This window comes from Rattus norvegicus, chromosome 10 (assembly GCF_021556685.1).
Source record: "Rattus norvegicus strain SHRSP/BbbUtx chromosome 10, alternate assembly SHRSP_T2T, whole genome shotgun sequence".
NCBI lineage: Eukaryota > Metazoa > Chordata > Mammalia > Rodentia > Muridae > Rattus > Rattus norvegicus.
In genome coordinates, this window is record NC_141543.1 from 95345039 (window position 1) to 95369030 (window position 23992).

General features: G+C 51.8%; 1 protein-coding gene across 4 annotated transcripts in view; it reads left to right on the plus strand.

Moving 5' to 3' along the window:
* The window catches only part of Crhr1 (corticotropin releasing hormone receptor 1), a 43188-nt gene that overhangs the window by 12744 nt on the left and 6452 nt on the right, over window positions 1-23992 (plus strand). Inside the window, exons 2-7 of one of the 4 annotated variants that reach the window (NR_126013.3) lie at window positions 8283-8370; window positions 14317-14436; window positions 18670-18755; window positions 22559-22730; window positions 23363-23483; window positions 23656-23809. Coding sequence is in view for 2 of the 4 variants with exons in the window: in NM_030999.6 (NP_112261.3) it covers window positions 8283-8370; window positions 14317-14436; window positions 18670-18755; window positions 22559-22665; window positions 23363-23483; window positions 23656-23809 (676 nt within the window). In the remaining 2 variants the exon portion in view is untranslated. The remainder of the gene's footprint in view (window positions 1-8282; window positions 8371-14316; window positions 14437-18669; window positions 18756-22558; window positions 22731-23362; window positions 23484-23655; window positions 23810-23992) is intronic. The other 3 variants (NM_030999.6, NM_001301812.3, NR_126014.3) reach the window with 3 other exon arrangements.

The following is a 23992-nucleotide window of genomic DNA, read 5'->3' on the forward strand; positions in this document are numbered from 1 at the left end:
GGTTGAAAATCATTGTAGAAATTATCACAGGACTTTGAGCTAAGGGGGTAGAAAGAGAAAGTTAATCTCTCTTATTCATTCATTCATTCATTCATTCATTCATTCCACATGCCTCCCAATTCATTGAGGCTATCAAAAATAGCCACAGACCCTACCCCAGGAGCTTATAGACCTAGCAGACATACTCCTGTGCCCTCCAAGGCCTTGCGTAAACTCCCTGCCCAATGAGAGGAGCTGGGGTGGAGTAGGTCTAGTCCCACTGTGGGGCCCCCATTGGGGTGGGGTAGATAAGTGTGACAGGAGCAAGGGGAGAGAGAGGGGAGGGCACGTAGGAGCTCAGGACCCAGGGAGACAAGTCTGGAGGTGGGGAATACCCAGACCTGCACCCCCTGAGTGTAGGCAGGAGATTTTCCCTTCTGTTTTTTTTTTCTTCTTCTTCTCTGTACAACAGCAATTTAACCTAATTAAATGCAACAATACATTATTTCTTGTCTGCCTGGAATAATCTTTCACTGCTCGCCCACTCTGGGACGGGTAGGGGGAGGGGAGACAGGCTCTTTGCCAAGAGATGGGGGCAGATTGTGACCAGCAATAGAGATTGTTGGGGAAGATCTGGCCTGGGGTGGAGTGAGGGAGAGGGATTGCATGGGGCAAGGCAGGAAGGCTGAGAAGGGACATGGGACACTGCTGCATTCTGTCCTTAGTCTGGTGTTGCCCTGACTCATCTTTCGGGCACCACTGAGGATCAAAAGAAACAAAGATGTCCCCTTCACATCTCAGCTGGACTACGTAGAGCTTGTAGTCCCCAACAACACTGACCCCTCTGCTTGACATTTGTGGGCACGTGGAGTCCACAGAGTTGCCTGTGGGGTCCCTTGCTACCCCCAGAATCCCCTGTCCAGGTTCAGTTAGCCTGCAGCTATGCATGTGTCAGTGGCAGCAGAGTCGAGGCTTGAAGTGTTAGCTGCATGTGCCTTGTTTCTGCAAGCTGGATGCCAGCATTTCAGAGAGCTAGGGGAGTCAGCCTGGGCAAGGGAATTGCGTTAGGAGCCATGTGCTCCCTCCTTCACACCTTGGCTTATTCCCCTCCGCCTTCCTAAACAGAGTACAGATCAAAGCAGTCAGAATAGCAGGGGGCGGGGGCTGGAAAGACAGTTCCATGGGTTAAGCACCTGCTCCAGAAACGTGGGGACCTGAGTTCAGATCCCCAGCACCCAGGTCTAAAAGCCTTGGAATCCCAGCACTGGGAACTGGAGACCAGCAGAGCTCACTGGCCACGCAGCCTATCCAAACAGTGAACTCCAGAGTTACTGGGAGACACTGTCTTGAGAGAGAGCATGAAAGTGACAGAAGAGGGCACTACTGTTGACCTCTGACCTCCGCATGGGCATCCACGGACACATGCACATGGGCACATTATCACACACAGAAACATGCATGAGAGAGTTACGTCAAAAGCAAGCAAGGGGCAGAGCTGGGATTTTTGACCTCACTAAGGAGTCAGGGCTTTTCTGGTCCTTCAACCAGGGTCCTCATGTTCTCCTGAGCCCAGTTTCTATGATGAAATCCTATGAGATCCTATGGCTCTGCCTCAAGTATCAGATCTGGCTTTCAATTTCCCTTCAGGCCTCTGTTTCCACACCTAGCACTGATAAGATCCAGTTGTCTGCTGCCCAGAAGTCCTTGTTGGCTGTCCCAGCCTCCTGAATCCATCTTGGCTTAGTGTCTGAGTCCTCCGGCTTGGCAGCCTGGGTCTCCCCAGGCCAAGAATGTTTCTCTTCCTGACTACAGCTCCCTTCACAGGCTCCCCTCCCTCCAGAAACCCACTCGTGGTCATGCAATGCGGCCCCTGCCCTCTTTGTCTTTGTGGGGTGTGTGTGTGGTGTGTGTGTGTGTGTGTGTGTGTGTGTGTGTGTGTGTGTGTGTGTGTGTGTATACATGCGCACATGCATATGATGTTGTCCTGGTGCTTTCTGCCTCTGAATTCCTTTATTTTTCTACAAATCAAGTTCTGAGCTTTGGACTCCATGAACGTAGAACCCCAGCTTAGCAAGGGCTTGCAAAATAAACAAGGTAAACAACAAAAGGCCATTCTTTTAGGCTGAAACCCCTTCCCAGATGCATGCTTACAGAGAGGACAGGCTGTGACTGAGGTCGCAAGGACATGGGGCAGGCGGCAGCAGGAGTAGCCTCACATATACCAAGCCTGCCCTCAAGGGCTCAGGAGAATTCTGGGACCAGATGGTAAGAATGGCTCTGCTGGCCTCACATTCCAGAAGCTTTCCTTTCCTTGGTCTCTGGGAGATCCGCCTCTCAACTTCCTTGTTCTTGCTTCACATAAAAGGAAGTTACGTGTCAAGGGCCAGCCACTCACTCAGTCACTCAGTAAGAACAGCGCTCTGAGCTCAGTAGGAGGGTAAAGAAAGAGGGCCCAGTGCCATGAGATGAGGAGGCCACATCTCCCCCAGAGCTCACCGCCCAGGATGATCCTGGAAAGGAAGGCACATCCCTCTCCTGGTTCTTCAGGAACTTCTTTCAGGTGGGAAGGTCCTCAGCTGCCTCCAGGCCACCTCTCCCTCCCTCCTGTGGCTCCCCAGGCCCCTCCCCAAAAGGTTAATCATGGAATTGTCCCATCACCGAAGATTGCACTTTGTGCATCAAAGACCAAATGGAGCTTCAGTAAAGCGGTTATTTGTGGTCTCTAATAAGCATTTTCTGGGTGTGATTAACCTTTATGCCAAAGTCACGGGGGAAACTGGGGTGGCAGCTCAGATTGTGCTGGCCTGTGTGGGGAGGGGGGAGCAGGGCTGGAGCAGGCAGCTGTCAGGCTCAGCCCTCCCACCATCTCCCCAGAGACTTCCGTACCACTGTTCTTGCTTTTCTATGATTCCTCTCCCACCGTGGGTATCTGTGCTCGCCAGGGCCTAGCATCCGTGTGGAGCTTCTTGAAGGCAGGTGACTTCTTTGAGTAACAGAGTGGTGCCCTTGTCTTTCTCAGACTAGACCTTCAAGGCTTGAAGAGATTTAGCAGTAAGACAGGAGTTTTTTTTGGGGGGGGATGGTTAGGGCTGGCAGAGTAGGGTACAGATCCAGGCATTCACCAGTGAGCGAATTGTGCACACTTCCAGCTTGCTAACAGAACTGTAGCTCTCCACCAGTCAGAAAATTGCAAGTTTCAACCAAAGAGCATGCAAGAGTTGGACGTAGGCCCCCTACACATCTGTATCAGATGTGCAGCTTGGTCTTCATATGGGCCCCCTAACAACTGGTTCAGGGGCTGTCTAGGACTCTATTGTCTGCCATTGGATCCCCTTCCCCTAGCTTGACTGCCTGGTTAGGCCTCAGTGGGAGAGGATGAGACTAGATGTTCCAGGATGGGGTGGTATCCAAAGGGGGCTTCCCTTTCTCTGAGGAGAAGTGGAGGGGGTAAAGGGGGAGGGATTTGTAAGGGCAGGACTGGGAGGAGAGGAGGGAGGGGGCTGCAACTGGGATGTAAAGTGAAATTAAAAATTTATTGAAGAACAGAAAAAGAAAACCGGGAAAGGGGATAACATTTGAAATGTAAATAAAAATAATTCAATTTTTAAAAGGGGGGAAAAAAGAAAATGGCAAGTTTCATGAGATATTGAAAACTTGTTTTTTCAAAACTAGTTGTGAGGGCCTGGGAGATGGCTCGGTGTGTAAGAGAGCTTGCTTATTACTAAGCATGAGGACCTGACTTTGAACCCCAATACCTACATAAAATGTTGCACATGACTGTACATGCTTATAACCCCAGCATTAGGGGACAGACCCAGGAACTCACTGGGCAGTCAGCCCCACTAAGTAAGTATGCTTCTCTCTCTAAAAGATTTATTTATTTATTATATATAAGTTCACTGTAGCTATCTTCAGACACACCAAAAGAGGGCATCAGATCCCATTACAGATGGTTGTGAGCCACCATGTATGTGGTTGCTGGGAATTGAACTCAGGACCTCTGGAAGAGCAGTCAGTGCTCTTAACCATGGAGCCATCTCTCCGGCCAATGAGTGTGCTTCTCCATCATTGGCAGACCCTGTCTCAGAGAAATAAGGGAGAGAGAAGTAGAAGACGGCATCTGACAGCTTCCTCTGAACTTCACTTTCATGTGCTGGACACACTCATGGGCATACAGCACACACACACACACACACACACACACACACAAACACAAACACAAATACACTTACACACACATACACATAAACACACACATACATACACACACATACACACACACAAACACACACACATAAACACACACACACATACACACACACATACACATACACACACACATGCAACACACACATACCCACATACACACATACACACACACATATACACATACACACACACATACACATAAACACACACACATACACACACAAACACAAACACACACACATACACACACATATACACACACATACACACACACATACACACACACATGTAACACACACATACACATAAACACACACATACACACACATACACACACAAACACAAACACACACACATACACACACACATACACACACAAACACAAACACACACACATATACACACACATATACACACACATACACACACATACACACATACATACACACACACATACACACACACATGCACACACACATACACACACACCACACACATACACACACACCACACACATACACACACACACATGCAACACACATATACACATACATGCAACATACACACACATACATACACATACACACACACACATACACACACACATACACACACACACACCGCACAAAGTTTAGAAAGTGGTTCTGAACACACAGCCAGTGACCAGTGCTAAGGCTGGAAGGAGAGAGGAACAGGGTAGACACAGAGGGAGTGGTGGTTCTCAGGTAAATGTAGTTTGGTCTGATCTAAGAAGACCCTGATCTGGTTGTGGGAGTCTGGGCCTTGCTGTGAAGCAGAGGCAGTGATGAGCTCTCCTGAGAAAATAGGTTTTTTTTTAAATATTTTTAAAAACCATTCCACAATTCATGGCATGGTATTCACACTACCCACCACCCTCAGTGGGTTTATGGAGTCCAGATTAAGAGTTCCCAGTTTTGCTGGGTGTGATGGCACACTTGAGAGACAGAAGCAGGAGGATGTCTGTGAGTTTGAGGCCAGCCTGGTCTACAAAGCAAATTACAGGACAGCCAGGCCTACAACCCTGTCTCAAAAAAAAAAAAATAAAAATTAAAAAATCCAGTTTTAGCTGGTCATGGTGGTCACACTTTTAATCCTTGAGCCCGAGAGCCTGAGACAAGGAGATTTTGAGTTTGGGAACAGCTTTGACTACTTAGAGAGCCTGGCTTCAAACAAACAAATAAATCTTCATTAAGAGGAAGACAGTATTAAAGTCGGGGAGCCTTTGGCCACCAGCAGAGCCTTCTGTTGATGGAGGAGAGAGGAAACGGAGATGACCGTGGGAGAGATCCACAGTCTGCGAGAGGAAAATCCTGGACCTTTTTTTATAGAAGTAGAATTTCAGAATTAGCTGGAAGCTTTTATAAACCTCCCCAGAGCAGGAGGGGGAGCAGGTAAAGATTCTGCCACGGAGCTGACCTTTTGGGAGAGGAAAAACCAGCTTAGGAATTCTAAGAAGTGTTTGCTTTCGCATAATGCAGCCCAAGTTCTCTGTGAACAGAAAACAGCTCTATGACCTAGTAGATCCAAGACAGACAGACAGACAACAGGGTCCAAGGTCAGCAGAGCCCTTTGCCCTGTGGCATTTGGTTCCTCCCCCTCCCCCTAACAAATCTGGATTTCTGCTCTAATGAACTCTAGGACATTAAGATGCGTGAATAAGAACTTCCGGTCCTCGAATTCGTCATCTAATTAGAGGTGGGTTGAGTGTGCACAGTAATGAGCTGGCTTTCACACACTCCGGACCACCCCAAGGCCTCCCTTGGGAACATCCCTAACACAAGCAGGTATGGGGGCGTACCAAGGGCACACCAAAAGGGTATACTGAGTCACTTTGCTCTGGAGTGCTAAGGAGGGGTCTTGGTCCTAAGGACAGCTGAGTCACCAGGTGCTGGACAAGATTAGAAGAGACATAGACTGTGTGGGCAAACGTGGGCCAGAACCGGAGGGGCTATGTGGAGAGAAAGGACCCAGGGTAAGTAAATGGTAATGGGGCATGATGTGTCTTCAAGGGGGAGCTGAAAGACAGAAGCATGTTTTAAGTATTAAATTGATAAGGGTAGGAGTCAGGCCGTGGGCTAATATTTTCCAATAGGATTTGCAGTTTATTTAACTTGCCTGTAGCTGAAATGAAATTGATTGATTGATTATTAACTGATTGGTTGGTTGATTGGTTGATTTGTGTGTATGCGTTAGGAGGTGAAGGAGAGCAGGATTTTCTATCAGGGACCTCCCCAGCAGCCATTACCCATCTCTGGGGAGAGCACAAAGCCTGGGTCCCTGTTGATTCTGAGTGAGCTGCCACGTAGCTTTGTCAAGAGGACGCTGCCCTCTGCTTAGCTGTCAAGAGCCACCCACTAGCCCCGTGGCTTCCTCTTCTCTCCACTTCTGCCTTTGCGTTTGGAAAATGAGGCTAATGGTATTTCCTCACCTCTCTGGAGGCTGAAACTTAATTACTGATTAATAAAGTGTGGGAAGTTGCTTGGGGCCAGGGCAACAAACGGGTTTATTCTAACCACTGCCAAGGCCCTGGAGTGAGTCTACTCTCCCCAGGGCTGATGGCAGAGAAGCTCTTGAACCTGCACAGGATGGTGTGACTTGGAGACCGTTGAGGAGTCTGAAGCTTGTGTCAGCCAAGAGAGGCCTGGGGAGAGATGGAGGGAGGGTGCTTGAGGTGAGGGGATGAATTAGACGAAACCCACTAAAGACTTGGGCAGACACCAGGGTGGGACAGTGTGGCTCTGTGAGTCACCAGGACTAGGGGTGATCCTTGTGGGGGGCTAGATCCAAGCTCTGGTCAGGAATACAAATGCATGGTGGGAAAGAAGGCAGCAGAGCCTGCCTTTGTCATCAACATCTGACAGAAGGGAGAAGGAGTGAGTGTTGCTGAGGCTGGGGGACTGCCGAATGGGAGGAGATAGGGGGCCTTGCTATCAGGTAAACATAGAAAACTAGCTTTTGAAGGCAGATGGATGGACAAACAGACACACACAGAGAATCAAACTGTGACCAGTCACAGTCAAATGAAAGAAACTAGGGTTCCATTTTGCTTCTAGGGTTGGGCATCCTAACCCTAGAATTATCCTTGTTGATAATTCTCTCAAGTCTAGAGCTTGCAAAGAAGGGAACATGAGAGAGAGTGAAATGCTGTGTGGAGAACACATCCAGGTTTGTCCTCCAACCTAGTGATTCTTCTCCCACTTTGAAAGCAAAGATACATGTGGTAGTGCCCCTCTCCTGTCCCTGCATGCTTCCAGACCCCCTTGCAAAGGGAACCCCCAGCAGACACAACTACAACCCCTGTTTCCACCTCACTAGACCAGATAACAACCACTGAGTCCAAGTCGGTCTGTATGTCCTCATTGAGTACCTACTGCATAACCACAACACATCATCATTCAACTTAGTTGCCAAATGTGAGCACAGTACATGTTCTCAAACACGGGAGAGGTGACCTTGCTTAAGAGTACAGACACTGGCCCAGAGAGGTCACACAGCCTACCCACCCAGACTCTAACCTTAGAGACAGCAGTAACCTAAGAAAGGTATCATCATGGTTGGGGGTGTCCATTCAAAAGGAGACATCCTTCCAGTCATAGGATCACGCTGCTCCCCTCCCAAAAGGGCTGCGATCCTGGAGTCAAAGTGACAGAGCCCACAGTGGGGTTAAAGGACAAAGGCCTTCTCTGGGATAGGGACCCATCTTCCCAGACACGATCATTTCTTCAGTGCCTCAGTTTCTCCATCTGCATAGCCATATCCGTGCTGACCCCAGGGAGAATTAAGCCATCGTAGATGTCACAGAACATCAGAAGAGTTGACACATGAAGAAGAGAAGGTAGAAGGTTGGGTGCAAATGTGTGTCCATGCCTTTGTAGGGACCTAGCTGAACATGTGGAGATGGCCATGGACAAACACCAGCTTCTATTCCCAGCCCTCTGAGAACAGGGCAATTTCAAATGTTCAGGAGGGCACCAGGAGACCGGGAAAGGGTAGGATGCTGGGCAGAGGATGAGGGGCAAGAATCATCAGGTCAGACAACTGAGCACTCCTAACAGTGTCCTGTACCCCCACAGGCCCTTCTCCTTCTGGGGCTGAACCCTGTGTCCACCTCCCTTCAGGATCAGCGCTGTGAGAACCTGTCCCTGACCAGCAATGTTTCTGGTGAGTCGCCCCTGCCCCTTACCTCACAGGGTCTCCTTCCTGGTGTGGTCCGTATGGCAAAGGATCTGGAACTGGAGTCAGCGAGTGAACGAGGGCTGAGGTTAGCTAGCAGCCTTGGCCGTGGGCATGGGAGACACAGGTGCCACATGCTCACCATCCCATGGGTTTCAGGGGAAGGGCCTCCAGGCCCTGCTACTGGACTGTGAATTGGGGACATTGGCAAAGGACCAAGGCGGCTGCTGTTACTAAATGAGCTGGAGTGTAAGGTTACATGCTGCCAGCACAAGAGTCACCTGCTTGGCACCTCAGGCAACTGAGGCACAGAGAAACACTAAGTGCTGAAGCTTGGGTTGCAGAGGCAACCTGGCTCCCTCTGGGTCTGCCATAGCTCCCCAGTAGAAAACGCTAGATGACTGCAAATATCACCAAGGTTTGCAGCTTAGCCATCGGCGAACGGCTTCTGTATAGTTATTTTATCCCCAGGGAGCTAAAGGCCTGACGGGGAAACTGAGGCATGAACGAGTTTCATACATCTCCCAGGATGTCACTACCAGTAATAGCAGGGTCTGAACCCAAATCTAGGTCTTCCGGGTCCCTAGGTGCCAAGCTTCCTCTCATTCTAGGCATGGCGCTGGGGATGGCGGGTGCAAGGCAGGATGCCGTGGAGACATTTTTTGCCTTTCTTGCATCAGCCTCAGATGCCTCAGATCCTGTGTAAGTCACCAGAGGAGCCAAGAGGGTCTCCCATGCTCACCCAGGTCCCCAGGGCTGAGAGCCAGAGGGCAGAAAGGCAGCCAGTGGAGAAACAGATTCAAGAGTGTGAACGAGGCCGGAGGAATTCATTTCTAAAGCTGAGTCCAACAGGAGAGGAGGCTTCTGCAACTAAGAGAAGCATTCACCTGGCCCACTGACCCCTCAGAGAGGTGGAGGAAGGAAGGGAGTGCTGGACCTGCCGGAACCACTGTGCCCTGTACTCACTCCCAGTCAGGCTCACTCACACCCAACTGTGGGGCTAAGGACTGATACCCACAGGAAGACTGTACCCTATTGGGCCTTCCTTTGCTCACATGGAGGGAGGGGGAACCCATGAGGTTAAATGCCCTGAATTTCGAGCATCTGTTTCTCAAACTGCAGAGCGTGGCAAGCTACTGGGTATAACCATGGGTAGCTTTTTAAAAGCACTTAATCGCAGAGCTAGGAAGAAGAGAAAGTGCATACCACCAATTGCGTGGCTACTCCAGAGGAAGTGTTCGGAGGCCAGGACCGCTTGCAACACCTTAGATTTGCAGGGCCAATCTAAGAAGCCTTTCTGAAGGAGAGGTTTTTTTTTTAAGTGAGCCTAGAGACAGAGCAATCCGTGATTCAATCAGTGGGTAAGTTTGGCAGTAGAACTCCCCAGGGTAGGAGAGGCGCTGGTCCTCTCAGCCTTGGACTACCCACTGGCTGAACTGAGCAGGAAAAGCATTGTTCTCAGCCTGTGTGCAGTTGTAGCCAAGAAGAACAGGGAGGGAGGGGGGATGCCTGGAGGAAAGGTCCCCATCTCTCCTCTCTACCCCAGGCCAGGTCAGGCTCCACTAACTTGCTTGTGTTCAAGAGAAATGACACCCCGGAGCCACACAGGTGTCACCCGTCCTTGGAGGCAGCAGGCCGTGATGAATGGTGTTCATTCCTCCGTGATTTGTACTGGATGTCCCACCCCCCCCCCATCCCGGCCTGCCTGGCCTCATAGGATGCAATCCATCACCCTCACAACGGCCTCCGATACAGCCATTTGTCATCTGATGCTGAGACCAACCCAGACCGACGGGCATTGGCAGAGACAGATGGTGAGGGTGGGGCGAAGGGCCTGGGACAGATGGATGGACGTCTGGCCGGAGTGGCTGGCACTGTGCTGAAACCTTTGGGGGCCTTGCACATGCTTCGTGCCAGAAAGCAAGGAGGGGTTAGGTTCCCATGGACAAGGCCCTGTCATGTGACAGATTACAGAGTTGGCTCCTTATACAATCATGGCATGAGCATGTCTATGCCAGGAAGACATAGAATTACGGACTAATGACACCACAGACAAGTGCGATCAGAGCTCACGAGGACCTGGGGTCACCGGTTCCTCTCCTCGTTGTTAAGGTGGCAGTGTCTAACAACTGTTGTAAAAATAGCCCACATGTGTGCGTGTCCACCTGGGTTGGGCTCCACTCTAAGTGCTGAGCCCCATTCAGTCATCACAGTGGAGTCAGCGAGGACTTTTGTTTCTGCTTTAAAGAAAAGGAGCTTTAGACACAGAGAAGTTGAGTTACTCACCTGAGCGCACACTTACCAAGCCCTGGCCTCAGGAGCTGAGCCAACAGGACCTGACTTCAGATTCAGTACATTTTGTGGTCACTTAAGAGATTTGTCATACCCTGTGTCCTCAGTTACTTATAGATGCAGCGCCGCCCCCTGAAGTTTTCCCTGCACATACTAAGCTATCATACAGCCCCGTGGTTTCTTCAGCACCTACTATGTGCTTGGACCTCTACTAGGTATCGAGTGTAAAAACTCGAAAGTGTTCAGAACCACAAATCAGGAGGGCTCGTGGGCTCCTGCCTCCTCACCTGATGTGTCCCCAGAGACACCTTTTTTTTTCTTTTTGGTGTTTTGAGACAGGATTTCTCTGTGTGGCCCTAACTGTCTTGGAACTCGCTCTGTAAAGCAGGCTGGCCTCGAATTCAGAAATCCACTTGCCTCAAGACACCTACCTTCGCCCTGCCTTTCTTTACAGCTTAAGCCAAGGTGACAAGCCTGTCTGCCTGCCTGTGTGCCTTTCTCCATGCCATGTTGCCCAAACAAAGCCATTGTCCCTTCATCCCAGGGCACCAGCCTTCCCAGAGGCTGCCCACAGGCACCTGGCTGCACCCCAGACAGCCTCAGAGTTCTTCTCCCAATCTCAAGCCAGGTGGCTAAATGGACTTCCTAGCTGCAGGGGGACGTCAGGTCCTCACACCCTTTGTGGTTCACCCAGAAGCACGTGATGGGAGGGAGACCCCCCTCACATTTGGGCAGGGGCCTTACCTACAGTGGAAGGGTCCTGTGAACACCCTTGGGCATTGATCTTGATAGGGAGTGGACTGTGTGGCCAATTTAACAGCGGAAATCAGTGTCCAGCTGTACACACACAGTAACTAGGGCACCCCCGGAAGAGTCCTAATCTTTTAACTGAATGACCCAGTGACAAGTGACAACCCCACTCAGCAAACACCTCCTTGGAACCTTCAGGACCTTCGTAATGGCTGCCCCCTCTCCTCCATGCATGCACGTGACTCCCTCCCTCCAAGTCTAATTCAACTTAGTGTTTTAGAGAAATACCAAATTAAAGTAGCACCCAGCCCATCTTCTTCTGCATGTGTTATCTGTAGTATTTCGCACCAGATAGCACACGGTTGCTTGCTTGCTCGCTATGTCTCCCGGTAGAGAGAAAACCCCACTTAGGGCTGGACATCCATTTTGTTCATTTTTCTGTCCCAAGCTCACACCATTTTTTGGGGGGGGGGGTGAGTGAAGTATTTGAATTTTGTTTTGTTTTTGTTAAGAGAGGGAAAGAACGTGAGAGAGGGTAGGGAGGGGGAAGATCAGGGAGGAGTTCGGGGGTGGGGGGAAAATATGACCAAAATATATCCTGTGAAAATAAGAATAAATTTTAAAGCCTCCTGTGCTCTTCCCTGTCCATTCAGCAACTGACCAGGATGGGGCTGGTCGGAAGTTGGTTATAGGATGAATTATGACCCTGACCACAGCTCACCTGTGCTGCCACAGGCCGGTGAGTCTGATATGCTAGCAGGCTGGCTTTGACCTCATCCAGACTGCTTCTCATCTCAAAACTATGATAGCAAAGTGGACCAATACCACCTCCCACCCAAAAGGAGAGGAGGAGAGGAGAGGGTGTTTGTGTAGGGATCATTGACCTAACTGTCCAAGCTTCTGGTTGGCTGAGATGGCTCAGTGAGCTAAGGCACTTGCCACCAACCCTGAGTACCAGAGTTCCATTCACCTGACCAACACGGTAGAAGGAGAGGATTGATTCTTCCAAGTTGTCCTCTCCATATGAACTACGGTGACTCTCTCCCTCCCCATCCCCCACAGTGAGAGGGAGAGACAGAGACAGAGAGACAGAGACGGGGCGGGGCAGGGAAGGGGATTAAAAATTTAAAATAATCCAAGCTCCAGCAGCCTAGACTTTGAGATCCTTGGGTGCATCAGGCCAAGACATGAAAATTCCTATGCTCTGAAATCGATCTCTGCACCTGCTTCTCAAGGTATTTCCTCTGCCCTTCCGGCCTTTCGCCTTAGTAGATCCTTTTTGTCCCAGTCTCCCTAACACCCTCCAAACTTGGTCTGTTCTTTTGCGAGCTTTGTCTCCCATCCCCAATCCCCACCCCGCCTCAGAGTGATCGGTGGATGGCAAAACACCCTTCACAATGCCTGGTAACATTATGCTGGCCCCCCGCCTCCCATGTCTTATCTATCTATGGTCTTCTTCAGAGACCCTGCCTGTCTACCCGCTACCCAGGGACCCTGCTGTCTTTCCTAGGCGTGGTCCGCAGTGTGAGCTGCAAACTCTGGTCAAGCCGCAGGTTACACGACAGCGGGGATCCCCCGGGGAGGTGGTCTCAAGACTGGAGGTACACTGGACAGTGTGGTCTGAGGCCCTGACAAGCTTCCTGCTCCCTGTTGGGCCCGTGTCCTCCTTCCTTTCGTTCCTCCGGCACCCCGGAGCTCCTAGTGATGGACTGAAACACTAGTGCCAGTTCAGCAGCGAAGTGCCATCAGTGGAGGTCTGCCGCAGCTCCTGATTGGCCTCCATACCTTTGACTCCGCCCTCTCCCGCACTGCCCCACCCACAAGTCCCCGTGCTGCTTTCTGGAAGAAGCTGGTGCCTTTGTTGCCTACCCCGTTCATTCCACCTCTCTTTTCCAGTCTTGCAGCTTTTCAGAGACTTTCATGCTCCAGGATTTTTCTGGGCTTATTAATACAAAGGTCGCTGTATCCCCGATGTCACTTCAGCAGCTTTCTGTGAGCGTCGGGGACAGGCGCAAAGAACATGGCGCAGAGAGAGGGGAGCAACCAGCCAGATACTGCCAAAGGCAGATGCCGGCCAGAGACCTCTATGGAGCAGTGGAAGCTCCTTGCTGGCCTCAGAAGCCCAGGGTTCAAAATCTACCCTGCCTCTTGGTAGCCACTTTGTTTCGACCCCTATGCATTCCCGAGACTTCTGCATTCCTTCTCTTTAAAGCAAGGAGTTAGCGCCCAAATGGGCAGGTGGTGTAAGACGAGACTAGATTTTATGTTATTTAAGGGACATTATTTAGGACATTTGCCATTGTGCTTCGACCACCATCACATGGGTCCTGCTCATCCCTGGATGAGCAGTGGGCGGAGTCAGAGCTCTGAATAGGGTCTTTAAAACGGGGGACATTGGGGGATGGTGTTTCCAGCGGGAGACTCCTCCAGGCGGAACCTCGCTGCTCTAGCTGGGCTCGACATCCAATGGCCCTTAGGTCCTTCCTGCCTCTGGCCTTAGCAGAAGTGTATTTGGGAACCGTTAAAGGTAAGGAAAGAGGAAGTTGCCTCTGTCTTTGGCACAAGGTATGGTAGGCACCTCTTTCCCAGAACACCCGACAGCCGACAGCGCATTTAACCTCCACCATGCTGGGCGATTGCCTAAGCCCCTGTGAGGAAAGCATCTTCACCAACAGCAGGAGATCCGAAGCCAGCGGGGACTGTAATTCTTTGTTCTGCTCTGGAACTCACAGTCTCCCTAGCGCCACCGTAGCCGCAAATTCACATCCCTGTATCGGCTGGGCTGATAACCGCGCTGAGTCTTTACGAGGGCTGAGGGTGGGCAGACCCCTAGAGAGGTTTCTGTCTGCCTGGGACCTCGCTTTTTTTCTCAGGCGCTGTCTCTTTTCCTAGGCCTGCAGTGCAATGCATCCGTGGACCTCATTGGCACCTGCTGGCCCCGGAGCCCTGCGGGCCAGTTGGTGGTCCGACCCTGCCCTGCCTTTTTCTACGGTGTCCGCTACAACACGACAAGTAAGGAAGAAGGGAGAGGGTGGGCTCCTGGGGCTGAGTGGCGGCAGTTTGGAGGCGGAAGGAATAATCAGCATCGCCCCTAGTGCCAGCTCTCCTCTCTGCTTGCTCCTGCTGGTTCTCTCAGAGAAAACATCTGGCATATAACCAAGGCACCTGGACTCACTCAGAGAAGTTAGGGAACTTGCCCAGGTCACCAGCCGATAGGGGGTGAAGCTGGAATATGCAGGTCTACCTGACCCTTTCTTCTGATTAGCCCCATTGAGCCTCGGCAACTCCCGAGATAGATGGGCAATTGTCCTAATAGGGCAAGGAAGTTCCATGGAGACAGGGCACCTACAGTGCCCCACTCCACGATAAAAGGTGACTTGTATCCAAGTACCCCAGGCCCACAGCTGTGATGGGGGTGGGGCAGGACTGACCCAGTATCTGGGGCAGATACTGGATCCCCTTGTAAACACCTTGCTCCCCAGAGGCTCAGCCTTCATGCTGGGCTTTGCAGCTCCTTGCTACAGCATCTGCCACCCTCAGAATTAATTTGCTTTCTCCTGTCAATGACTCAGGTCCCTGTTATCAAGAGAAAAACAGGTGGAGTCCAGAGGCCCTGGACTGTGCAAAGGAGATTGGGTTTGGGGTCCCTGGGGCTAGGAGTCCCTCTGTGAGTCCTGAAGGTGTGGTAGGTCATCCCCAAGCTCCAAACGGGAAAGGGACCAGATACCAATTGACCTCAGTACCTTCTCCCTTCCTGTGGCCCTCTGTCTTCCTCCTCTGAGGTTTAGCGGGCTGATGACCTCTTCCCGCCCCAAACTCCCAAACCTCTCCTCCCAGCCCTCCTTCATTTATGAGATGGCCGAAGGGGATAAGATTGGGAATATAGACAGAAGGCTTGAGAGGGTGGTCATGGGAAGGTCATGAGAGAAAGAGAAAAAAATACTAGAATGGTGAGGGTCTAAGGGAGAAAGGTCAGGTAAGAAAAAGTAGTGGTCAGAGGTCAGAGGGGAGATTTTGTGGCACATAGTAGGCTAGCTTCCAGCTAGGGCATGCTTTGTAAAGAGGAAACTGAGGCATAGATGGATGGAAAACCTAATCAGGGTCACAGAACCTGAAGGTGGAGTCAGAACTCAAGGTTCCAGGGCCTGCACGTTGTTCTGCATACAACCCCACTCCTTGTCCCAGAACAGTGGCAGCATGAGTTGGTACAGCCGAGCTCCCCGGGAGGTCTTTCTCCCTTCACTGCGGCACCAGGGCCTGTTTGGCCACCTTTAAAGCACTCATCTCTCATCCTGCCTACTGCCCAGCCTCAGGCTCTCCGGTCTAAGCCCTGGTGTTCCCAGTCTGATCCTGTTACACCCCACTCGTTTCTGTTGCACCTTTCTGTGCCTCACCATTGCCTGGTGGAGCGAGTCTATCACCAGGCTGTCTGTGGTTACAGCCCTGCCCACTTCTGCAGCGGGTCCCAGCCATTCTCCATGTGTACCCTCAATTCGGATTACCAAGGTTTACTGGACACGTTTCAGAAAATGCTTTAATGCTGTGGTACACATGGGCCTTGCACTCAACAGAAGCCAGACACCCTGCACGCCAGCCCTACCTCTGTCTGTCCATAGTTCAAGAGTCCTTGGTCTGGGGCCATCTCTGGGCCTTTGTTCCTCTATCTGCAGGATGATTGGGGGTGTGGCGTGGTATCCCCTGGGTTCCCTTGCTCACCCAGTAGTTCCAAAGAGAAAACTGAGATGTTGGTTTCCCTGGCATGGGCTGCCAGACTCCCCATGCAGGCACCCCTGGCGCCAGACGACGGGAGTGCACCCACGAAGGTGTCAGGAGGGGGCAGAGATGTTCCTAATCATTAGCTTCTAATTAACTCATTTACCGATGAGGTGTTGCTAGGACTTCCAAGCTGCTCCTTACCGTTCTCCCTCCTGCGGCATCAGATCTTCAGAGGGATGGGAAACATTTCCAAAAATATCCACTTTCCCGTGATCCTCTAGGAGGACCGCTCAGCTCAGCAATTAGACAAGGAGGTCGGCTCCTCCCTGGCAACAAGCCCCTGTGTGCAGGCTAGCTTTCCGACAGGGTCAGTTCGTCCCTCTGGGTCAAAGCCTCCAGCTTCCGATGGTCCATCCTGTGGACCGGCTCCAGGCACCCTGCATTAGGTGAGGATAAGTGAGGAAACTGTTCAACAAAGAAGACTTAAATCTCCACCTGCACCCCTTGGATGGAGACAGATGATATGTTCTATTATGTAAGGTTATATAATAAACAGCTCGGGGACAACCACAATCGACATAGGGCTGAGACCGTATGCCCAGTACAGTTCCAACTGTTTACTAGAAACACTAACCCAAGGAGCCCAGAGTGTCTTCAAGATGGCTCTGTCTCAAGACAGGGAGGCTGAGCGATCAAGTGACTCACCCAAGGTCACACAGGTTGTAAAGGGTTGTGCCAGCATTTGAGCCTGGACTCTGTGGCTCGAGGGGCCCTATTCTGAGCCCTGCTTTGTGCTGCTTCTCCTTCTACCTCATACTCCCCCCCTCCATTTCCGCCATAAGCCCCTTTCTCTGCTGACATTCTAAGCAGCCTCCAGTTAGTGCCAGGCCCCTCCTGCCCGTGCTGTATGCTGTAATCACCCTGCTGGTTCTTGGCCTCCTACCTGCACAGATATCCCAGAACATCCTCATTGTGAGCCCCTCAGGGATCGGCTCTTATTTAACACCAGCGGAGAGCCTTTGGCCTCATTGCTGACTCTTTCCAGATCGTAGCTTTGCTTATGGTGAGGCCGAGCCGAGCTAGGAAAATCCATAAAGATAATTTTCCCTGTTGGCTAGCTGCAGCCAGAGCGGCTTCTCCGGTTAGAGAAGAGGTCACAGCCTTTCAGGTTGGAAAGTCAGACCAGCTCTCTCTGCTGAGGCAGCTTTAGCTCACCCTGACCTCTCACTGGGCCTCAGGCTGCTAAGGAGGCGGCTCCAGGCTGATAATGGCCCTTGGGCATCAACTGGTGCATCTCCACCTTCAGAAATGAATGGAGGGGCTGAGAGGCACGATAACGGCTTGGCCACAGCTGAGCTATGCCTTTGGCCCCTGTTGGGCTCCAAGCCAAGAGTCTAGGACTCTGGCAGCTTTTCCTGTCCCCTTCCAGCCGGTGGGTCAGTTGGAACTACAGATCAGACTATAGGAAGGAAGACTACAGTGGAGATGACTCAGGGTGGAGTGAGATATACAAGGGAGTGTAGTTAACAACACTGATGCCAGAGAGGGCGTGGGAGTCTCCTGGTCTCCCTCCCAGATAGATTTCCCAGCTCCGCTACCCAAAGGGCTATTCAGGAAATGAGTAAAATGTGTCTTTAGGCAATCCTGGCCCTCCCAAGGCCCTAAAGCTAAATAAAGTAGCCCTAAGGCCCCTCCAAACCTCCTTGGGAGGTGAGAGATTGTAGCCACAGTCCAGTCTGACCGTCACAGGATCCCCCACCCTTTGTAGCCACTCTCTGACTTCTTTTCTAATGTCACATCCCAGGCCGAGAGCAGCAGCAGCAGGCCTACTATGAGCTGCTGACACATGAGACCCACTCGGTGCTGTCCACAGCACACCCCTAGCATTTGTCCTTTTCTAAAAGGTCTCCCCTGTGAGGCCTCTGCCATAATTCCTGCTGTGGAGGAATGGAATTGTTGATACCTCTGTAAGTCCGACCTGGTAGGAAACGCTCCAGTGTGAGAATTTCACACAGAGGAGCCCCACCATTTAAGTGAGCAGTCACTGGACATTCATGCACCAGATCCTGCCCAGCCATGTATATTTTTTTTAAATACAGTCTCACTGTGTAGCTCTGGCTGGTCGGGAACTCACAGAGCTCTGCCTGCCTCTGTCTTAAAGCGTACACCACCACTTCCAGCTGCCCGGTGTATCTCAAGTCACAGCATGTGTCATTCTCTGTCGTCATAAAGGACCCCAAACGAGAACATCTTGGAAGCAACCAGGAAACTTACCACTGGAGAGAATTTGGGGAGGCAGCCCTCGGGGGTAAGGGGAGACACGATCGTGCCAGTTTGGGCTGACGGAGCCCTGTGGACAGCTTGTAGGGCACAGATGTAAACCTCTGTGGTACAGAAGGTAGAAAGAGGTAGGACGTGGGGCAATCAGGAAAACCCCCTCCCAGTTTACCCCGCCAGCAGGCCCTGTGCTAACCCAAATGTGTGAACAGACATATGTCTCTTCTGACCTGGGTTTTGTTCTCTTCCCAGACAATGGCTACCGGGAGTGCCTGGCCAACGGCAGCTGGGCAGCCCGTGTGAATTATTCTGAGTGCCAGGAGATTCTCAACGAAGAGGTGAGGAGCAGGCCAGGGCCACCCAGCACAAGTCAGGGGAAGGGGGTGCTGACACAAGAGCAGTTGGGGCCGTGGAACTTTCCAGAAGCTGGTGTCAGGACTCTGCCCTACCGGAGCTGGTGGGGAGCCTCTGAATATGTATAGTGTAGCAAATTCAGTCCTGGCCCTCTTCCTTCCTCTCTTCCCTCCCCCAAGCTCTTCCCATTCCTTCCTCTCCCTCCCACCTTCCCTCTCTCCCCTCCTCTCTCTTTGGCTGCTTGCACTGGATGTGGGACAGGGCTGGGGTACAGCCGAGCCCAGTGGTAGCTGGATTCACAGACACCTAAGAATGACATCAACGTCCAGCCCTGGGGCCTGTGTCAGAACCAGGGCAGGAAGTGGGACGCTGATACAGTTTCTAAAAAGCCCCAGAGGTGCTTTGCAAAACTTCAGTGGTTTTGAGCAGCTGTTGCTTATCCGGAATGCAAAATTTAAAAGATCCAAACGGGAATACACGGAGAAGCACTCCTCCCGTTGCCGTCCCTAGCCAGTTGCTCACTTGTTCAGTGTGTACGTGTCAATGTGTCTCTGCGTGATGTTCTTGGCCTTACCCAGACATCCCCTGTCATACAGACTACTTGATGCCTGCCTCTTCCTGTGGCCATCTATCCTAGAGATTGTTCCAAGGCAGTTTAGAGCGAGTCTCTTCATTCTCCTCAGACTTGCATACTATCCACGGTCCAGATGTGTCATAACTTAGCGGGCTGGTCTTTGTTCTGTCTTTGGTTTTCACAGACTGCCTCCTCACAAAGAACCTTCTATAAATGATGCTTGGCAGGTACATGGATATCTGGGCTCCTTCCTCACAGCCTCTCTACTCTCAGTCCCCCATCTAAGGAGGGTGGGAACGTACTCTTTGCTGACACTCGGGTTTCATTCCGAGCACTCACATGGTGATTCACAACCGTCTGTGACTGCAGTTCCAGGAGAGTCAACACCCTCCTCTGACCTCTGCAGGCACCAGGCACATACTTGGTGTACATACCTTCATGCAAGCAAAACGCTCAGGCACATAAAGTAAAACAAATAAATCTAAACATTTTTTTAAAACGTGAACTCCCGATCCTTCAACCTCTGCCCCCAGAGATCTGGGCTCAGACACGTGGCAGTGCCCCCCTCCCACATCATATTATGGATTGCTAGGAATTGAACGCAAAGCTTCATGCGAGGCAGGCAAGCATTGTGTCAACTGAGCCACACCCCCAGCCTGTAGGTTGTTTTTGGCTTTTGGGTCTGGAAGCTGAGACATCCAAGGCTGAAGGGCTAGCATCTTGCAAAGGCCTTGCTGCTGTGTCATCTCATGACAGAAGGCAAAGAAACCGTGAGGGAAAGCACATTCCTTTAGAACCAACCAGATCCTGCGGGGAAGCCCCCACTTGGCCGAGAGGCTCCACATCCAGCAGCTCCGTACTGGGTACCATGTTTCCAGCCTTTTAACTTCAGGGACACATTCATATCATAGCAGTGGCCATGTCTCGGGGTGTCTGTCACTCCTCGGTGACACTGCTGTCCCTGCAGCTGTCTTGGTGCTCTGGTCTTTAGATTGCATCGGGCCCACATGGCTTGACCCAGCTGTATGTCTGCCCCTGTGGTTTGGGACTTCGCTCTTCAATTCCAGCCTTCGTGATTCACACTCTCAATGAAGAAGCCCCTCTACCAAGATCTTAGACACAGCAGAGACCTCCCCTCCCCAACCCCCAATCCCTGCTTGTCTCCCTCAAAACCCCTATGGGTGGAAGGAGAAGAGAATCCTAAAAGCCAGGCCGCTCCAGGTTCTGATAGCTGCACAGCTTGGCTCCACTGTGTGGCCTTTCCAACTAGAAAACAAGGCTGCGGGGACCAGCCTCAGGGACTTCACTGAGGACGATGGTGTGGGACCCAGCACACAGTAGGTCCTCTCAAAACTATCCAGCTTCACTCTGACAAACAGAGGAGCCAGAGTAGAGGCTTGGGTAGAAGAGGCCAGCAAGCCCCCCGCCCCGCCACCTCCTCCTAGACCCAAAGAGAAAGCCGGGGCCATAGCAGCATCAGCTCCACAGATGCTGTTATTACCCAGGGGCTTCTCAGCATGGATTTTAATTTTAATAAAGGGAAACCCTGTGTTCATTCCAGACAGGCTTTGCGTTGTGCATGTCTGTCTGGAGCCTCTGGTAGGATCCTGGCATCTGCTGCAGGCCCTTAGAGACCCTCAGTATTTGCAGGTCAGAATGGACCCCCCCCCCGCACGCCATTATGGGGTCCCAGGGCTCCAGCAGCATGAGCTGCTAATCTGATGTCCTACTTTCTTCTGGCCAGGGAAGGGTGAATGGGAGTTTGCACTGGGAATCTGCTATTCACTGAGCGCTGGGTCCTGGCTGGTCCCCTAAGGACTAAGGACCCGTAGGTAGCATCAATACCTTGCCAAGCTTCACCTGTAGGTAAGAGATGCTTCAAGCTGATCTTAGGAATCTTGAGCAAGTCAGCATACCCCTCTGGGTTTCCTTTTCTGCAAAGGAAGTTACAAGTGCTTTTCCCAGCTTTTCCCTCAGGGCCGCTTTGAAGCTTGAAGACGAGGAAAAAAACTCTTAGTGTGAAGGCTTTCGCACTTGTGCCAGTAGCTCCTGTCACGTATTCATAATTGAATAATTAAGAAAGTTAAGGGCTGGGGAGATGGCTCAGTGGGTAAATGCGCTCGCTACCACGTGTGACCTGGTGGAAGGAGAGACCTGGCTTGTGCAAGTTGTCCCTAACCTCCACGCACACGCTGTGACACACATGACTATACTCAAGCTATACAAGTACACACATTGAATAAACAAATGGAATTTAGATTTTTTTTAATTAGGAATGACTGAAGATGTAGTTCACAGTAAGCAGAGCACTTGCCCGGCCTGCTCAAGACCCCAAGCTCAATTCAGCAAGAGGGGAGTTAGCATAAGGGGGAGAGGCATGGGTGGAAGGAAGAACTGGAGAGACACCGTTCTCTTGGGGCAGCCCCTGGGCCTGGAATGAGGGAAAGCCTTTGAGGATAAGGAATTGGTGCTTTCTTCTTTCGGGGTATGTGTGTGGTACATGCAAGTGTTCATATATGCGTGAGGAGAACACACATCCATGTATGCCTGTGGAGCTCAGAGGTGGAGGTAGGGTGTTTTCTTTACTGGTTTTCCACCTCATTTGTTGAGACTGGGATCTCTTCACTAAGCCTGAAGCTGTCAGTGTCGCGGGGCTGGCAGACCAATGATCCAGGGACCCACCTGTCTCTGGTCCTCCGTGTTGAAGTTACAAGTCTCCATAACCACACCCAGCTTTCATGAGGGTGTCAGGGATCCAAGTCCCAGTCCTCATTGAGCCAGATTCGGGTGTGACCAGGAAGATGGGAACTCAGTTTAGAAGCGAATAAGAAATAAAATTCTGGAGGGCTGGGGTCTCTGCACCCACCCGAGCCTGTGCAGCCAGGACAGAGCGAGACATGGGCATGTGTGGGCACTGAGTGTTTGTGTAAGTGTGCACAGTGTTAATGTGACACAGAGCGTCGTGTGACCTAGATACAGCCTCAGTTCCTATCTGTCTGCAACACGTGACAGACCAGATTCAGAGACTGGCCCAAGTGGATGGTGTTACTCCAAGGTGGCACGTGAGTGGCTCACAGGGTCACTCTGGGGCGGGGCAAACCCTATTACTGTTGCCCACTCTTCCCCAGCACCCCTCCCTGGTACTGTTCAGTACAATGGGTACAGAGGTGCGGCTGTGCAGGACGCTCACCTCTGCCCTCTCTCCTCCCTCAGAAGAAGAGCAAAGTACACTACCATGTTGCAGTCATCATCAACTACCTGGGTCACTGCATCTCCCTGGTAGCCCTCCTGGTGGCCTTTGTCCTCTTCTTGCGGCTCAGGTGAGAAGGCATGGGCACTGCCACCCGCCACCCCCTGGGACCTTGAGCGTACTGCGGGGCAGTGGGTAAGACCCAGGCCTAGCAGTGGGGTGGGGGCACTGACAAAGGGTCACCTATCTCTCATTTGGATAGAAGAGTATCACCTACGTGAAGCTCGGGTCTCTTAGGACCTCTGCAGAGTCATGCCTGTCCTTTCTCCCAGCAGCTGCTGAGGGAAGTAGGGTAGGGAGAAACGAGCCCAGGCTCACCTGCTGTTAGCAATGCCTAAAGCTGGTCTGTATCCATCTTGGGAGACCCCTGGAGGTGAGGGCTTTATCGAGTGGCATCCCTCTCACAAGTTCAAGTGAGCTGTGGCCAGAGTGACAGGAAAAAGTGTCTAGTGGGTAGCACCAGAAGCTGAAAGTCGAGACGGATTTTGCTGTTGGAGGCTTCTCCTGTTTGTAAGCACTCTGCTTTTCAATCCTGGGGTGTGAGGAATGAGAGGGGATCCTGACCACACCAAGCTTTTCCAGGAGCAGATGTCTTGGCCGCCCAAGATAGGAAGGGACCAGTGCAGTTCAGGCCAGCCCGTCAGTCCCACTCACGCCAAGCTTCAGTCTCTCCGTTGTTGTGTCTGGGCTGGAGAGATGCTCACACTTGCCCTCATCCTCTCTCTCCTCCTGTTGCTATGGCCACCTGCCCTCTCCTGCTGCCCCAGGAGCATCCGGTGCCTGAGAAACATCATCCACTGGAACCTCATCTCGGCTTTCATCCTACGCAACGCCACGTGGTTTGTGGTCCAGCTCACCGTGAGCCCCGAGGTGCACCAGAGCAATGTGGTACGTCTCAGCTAGAGAAGCAGAAAAGGCAAAGTCTAGGTCAGAGGGCGACCCTGTAGAAGGGCCAGGCCCGGGTACCCACAGAACAAGAATAGGACCCCAAGGAGCCTGAGGGTTGGACACTGGGGTCTCTGGACACCCCCAAGCTCATTGTCATCTCTGGTTGGGGCAGGCCTGGTGTAGGTTGGTGACAGCCGCCTACAATTACTTCCATGTAACCAACTTCTTCTGGATGTTCGGTGAGGGCTGCTACCTGCACACAGCCATTGTGCTCACGTACTCCACCGACCGTCTGCGCAAGTGGATGTTCGTCTGCATTGGCTGGGGTGAGCTGGGCCAGCCCCGCCCCTGCCTCTCCTCACTGAGGATATGGGCCAGCTGGGTCAGGAGGGTGGGATGCGAACTCTTCTTAGGGGTGAGAGTAGGGGGATTGCCAGGAAGCGTCAGAACTCAACTCCCACGAATCCCTGCTCTACTGTGGGTCCCTGGCTGACCTGGGGTCCTCCAAT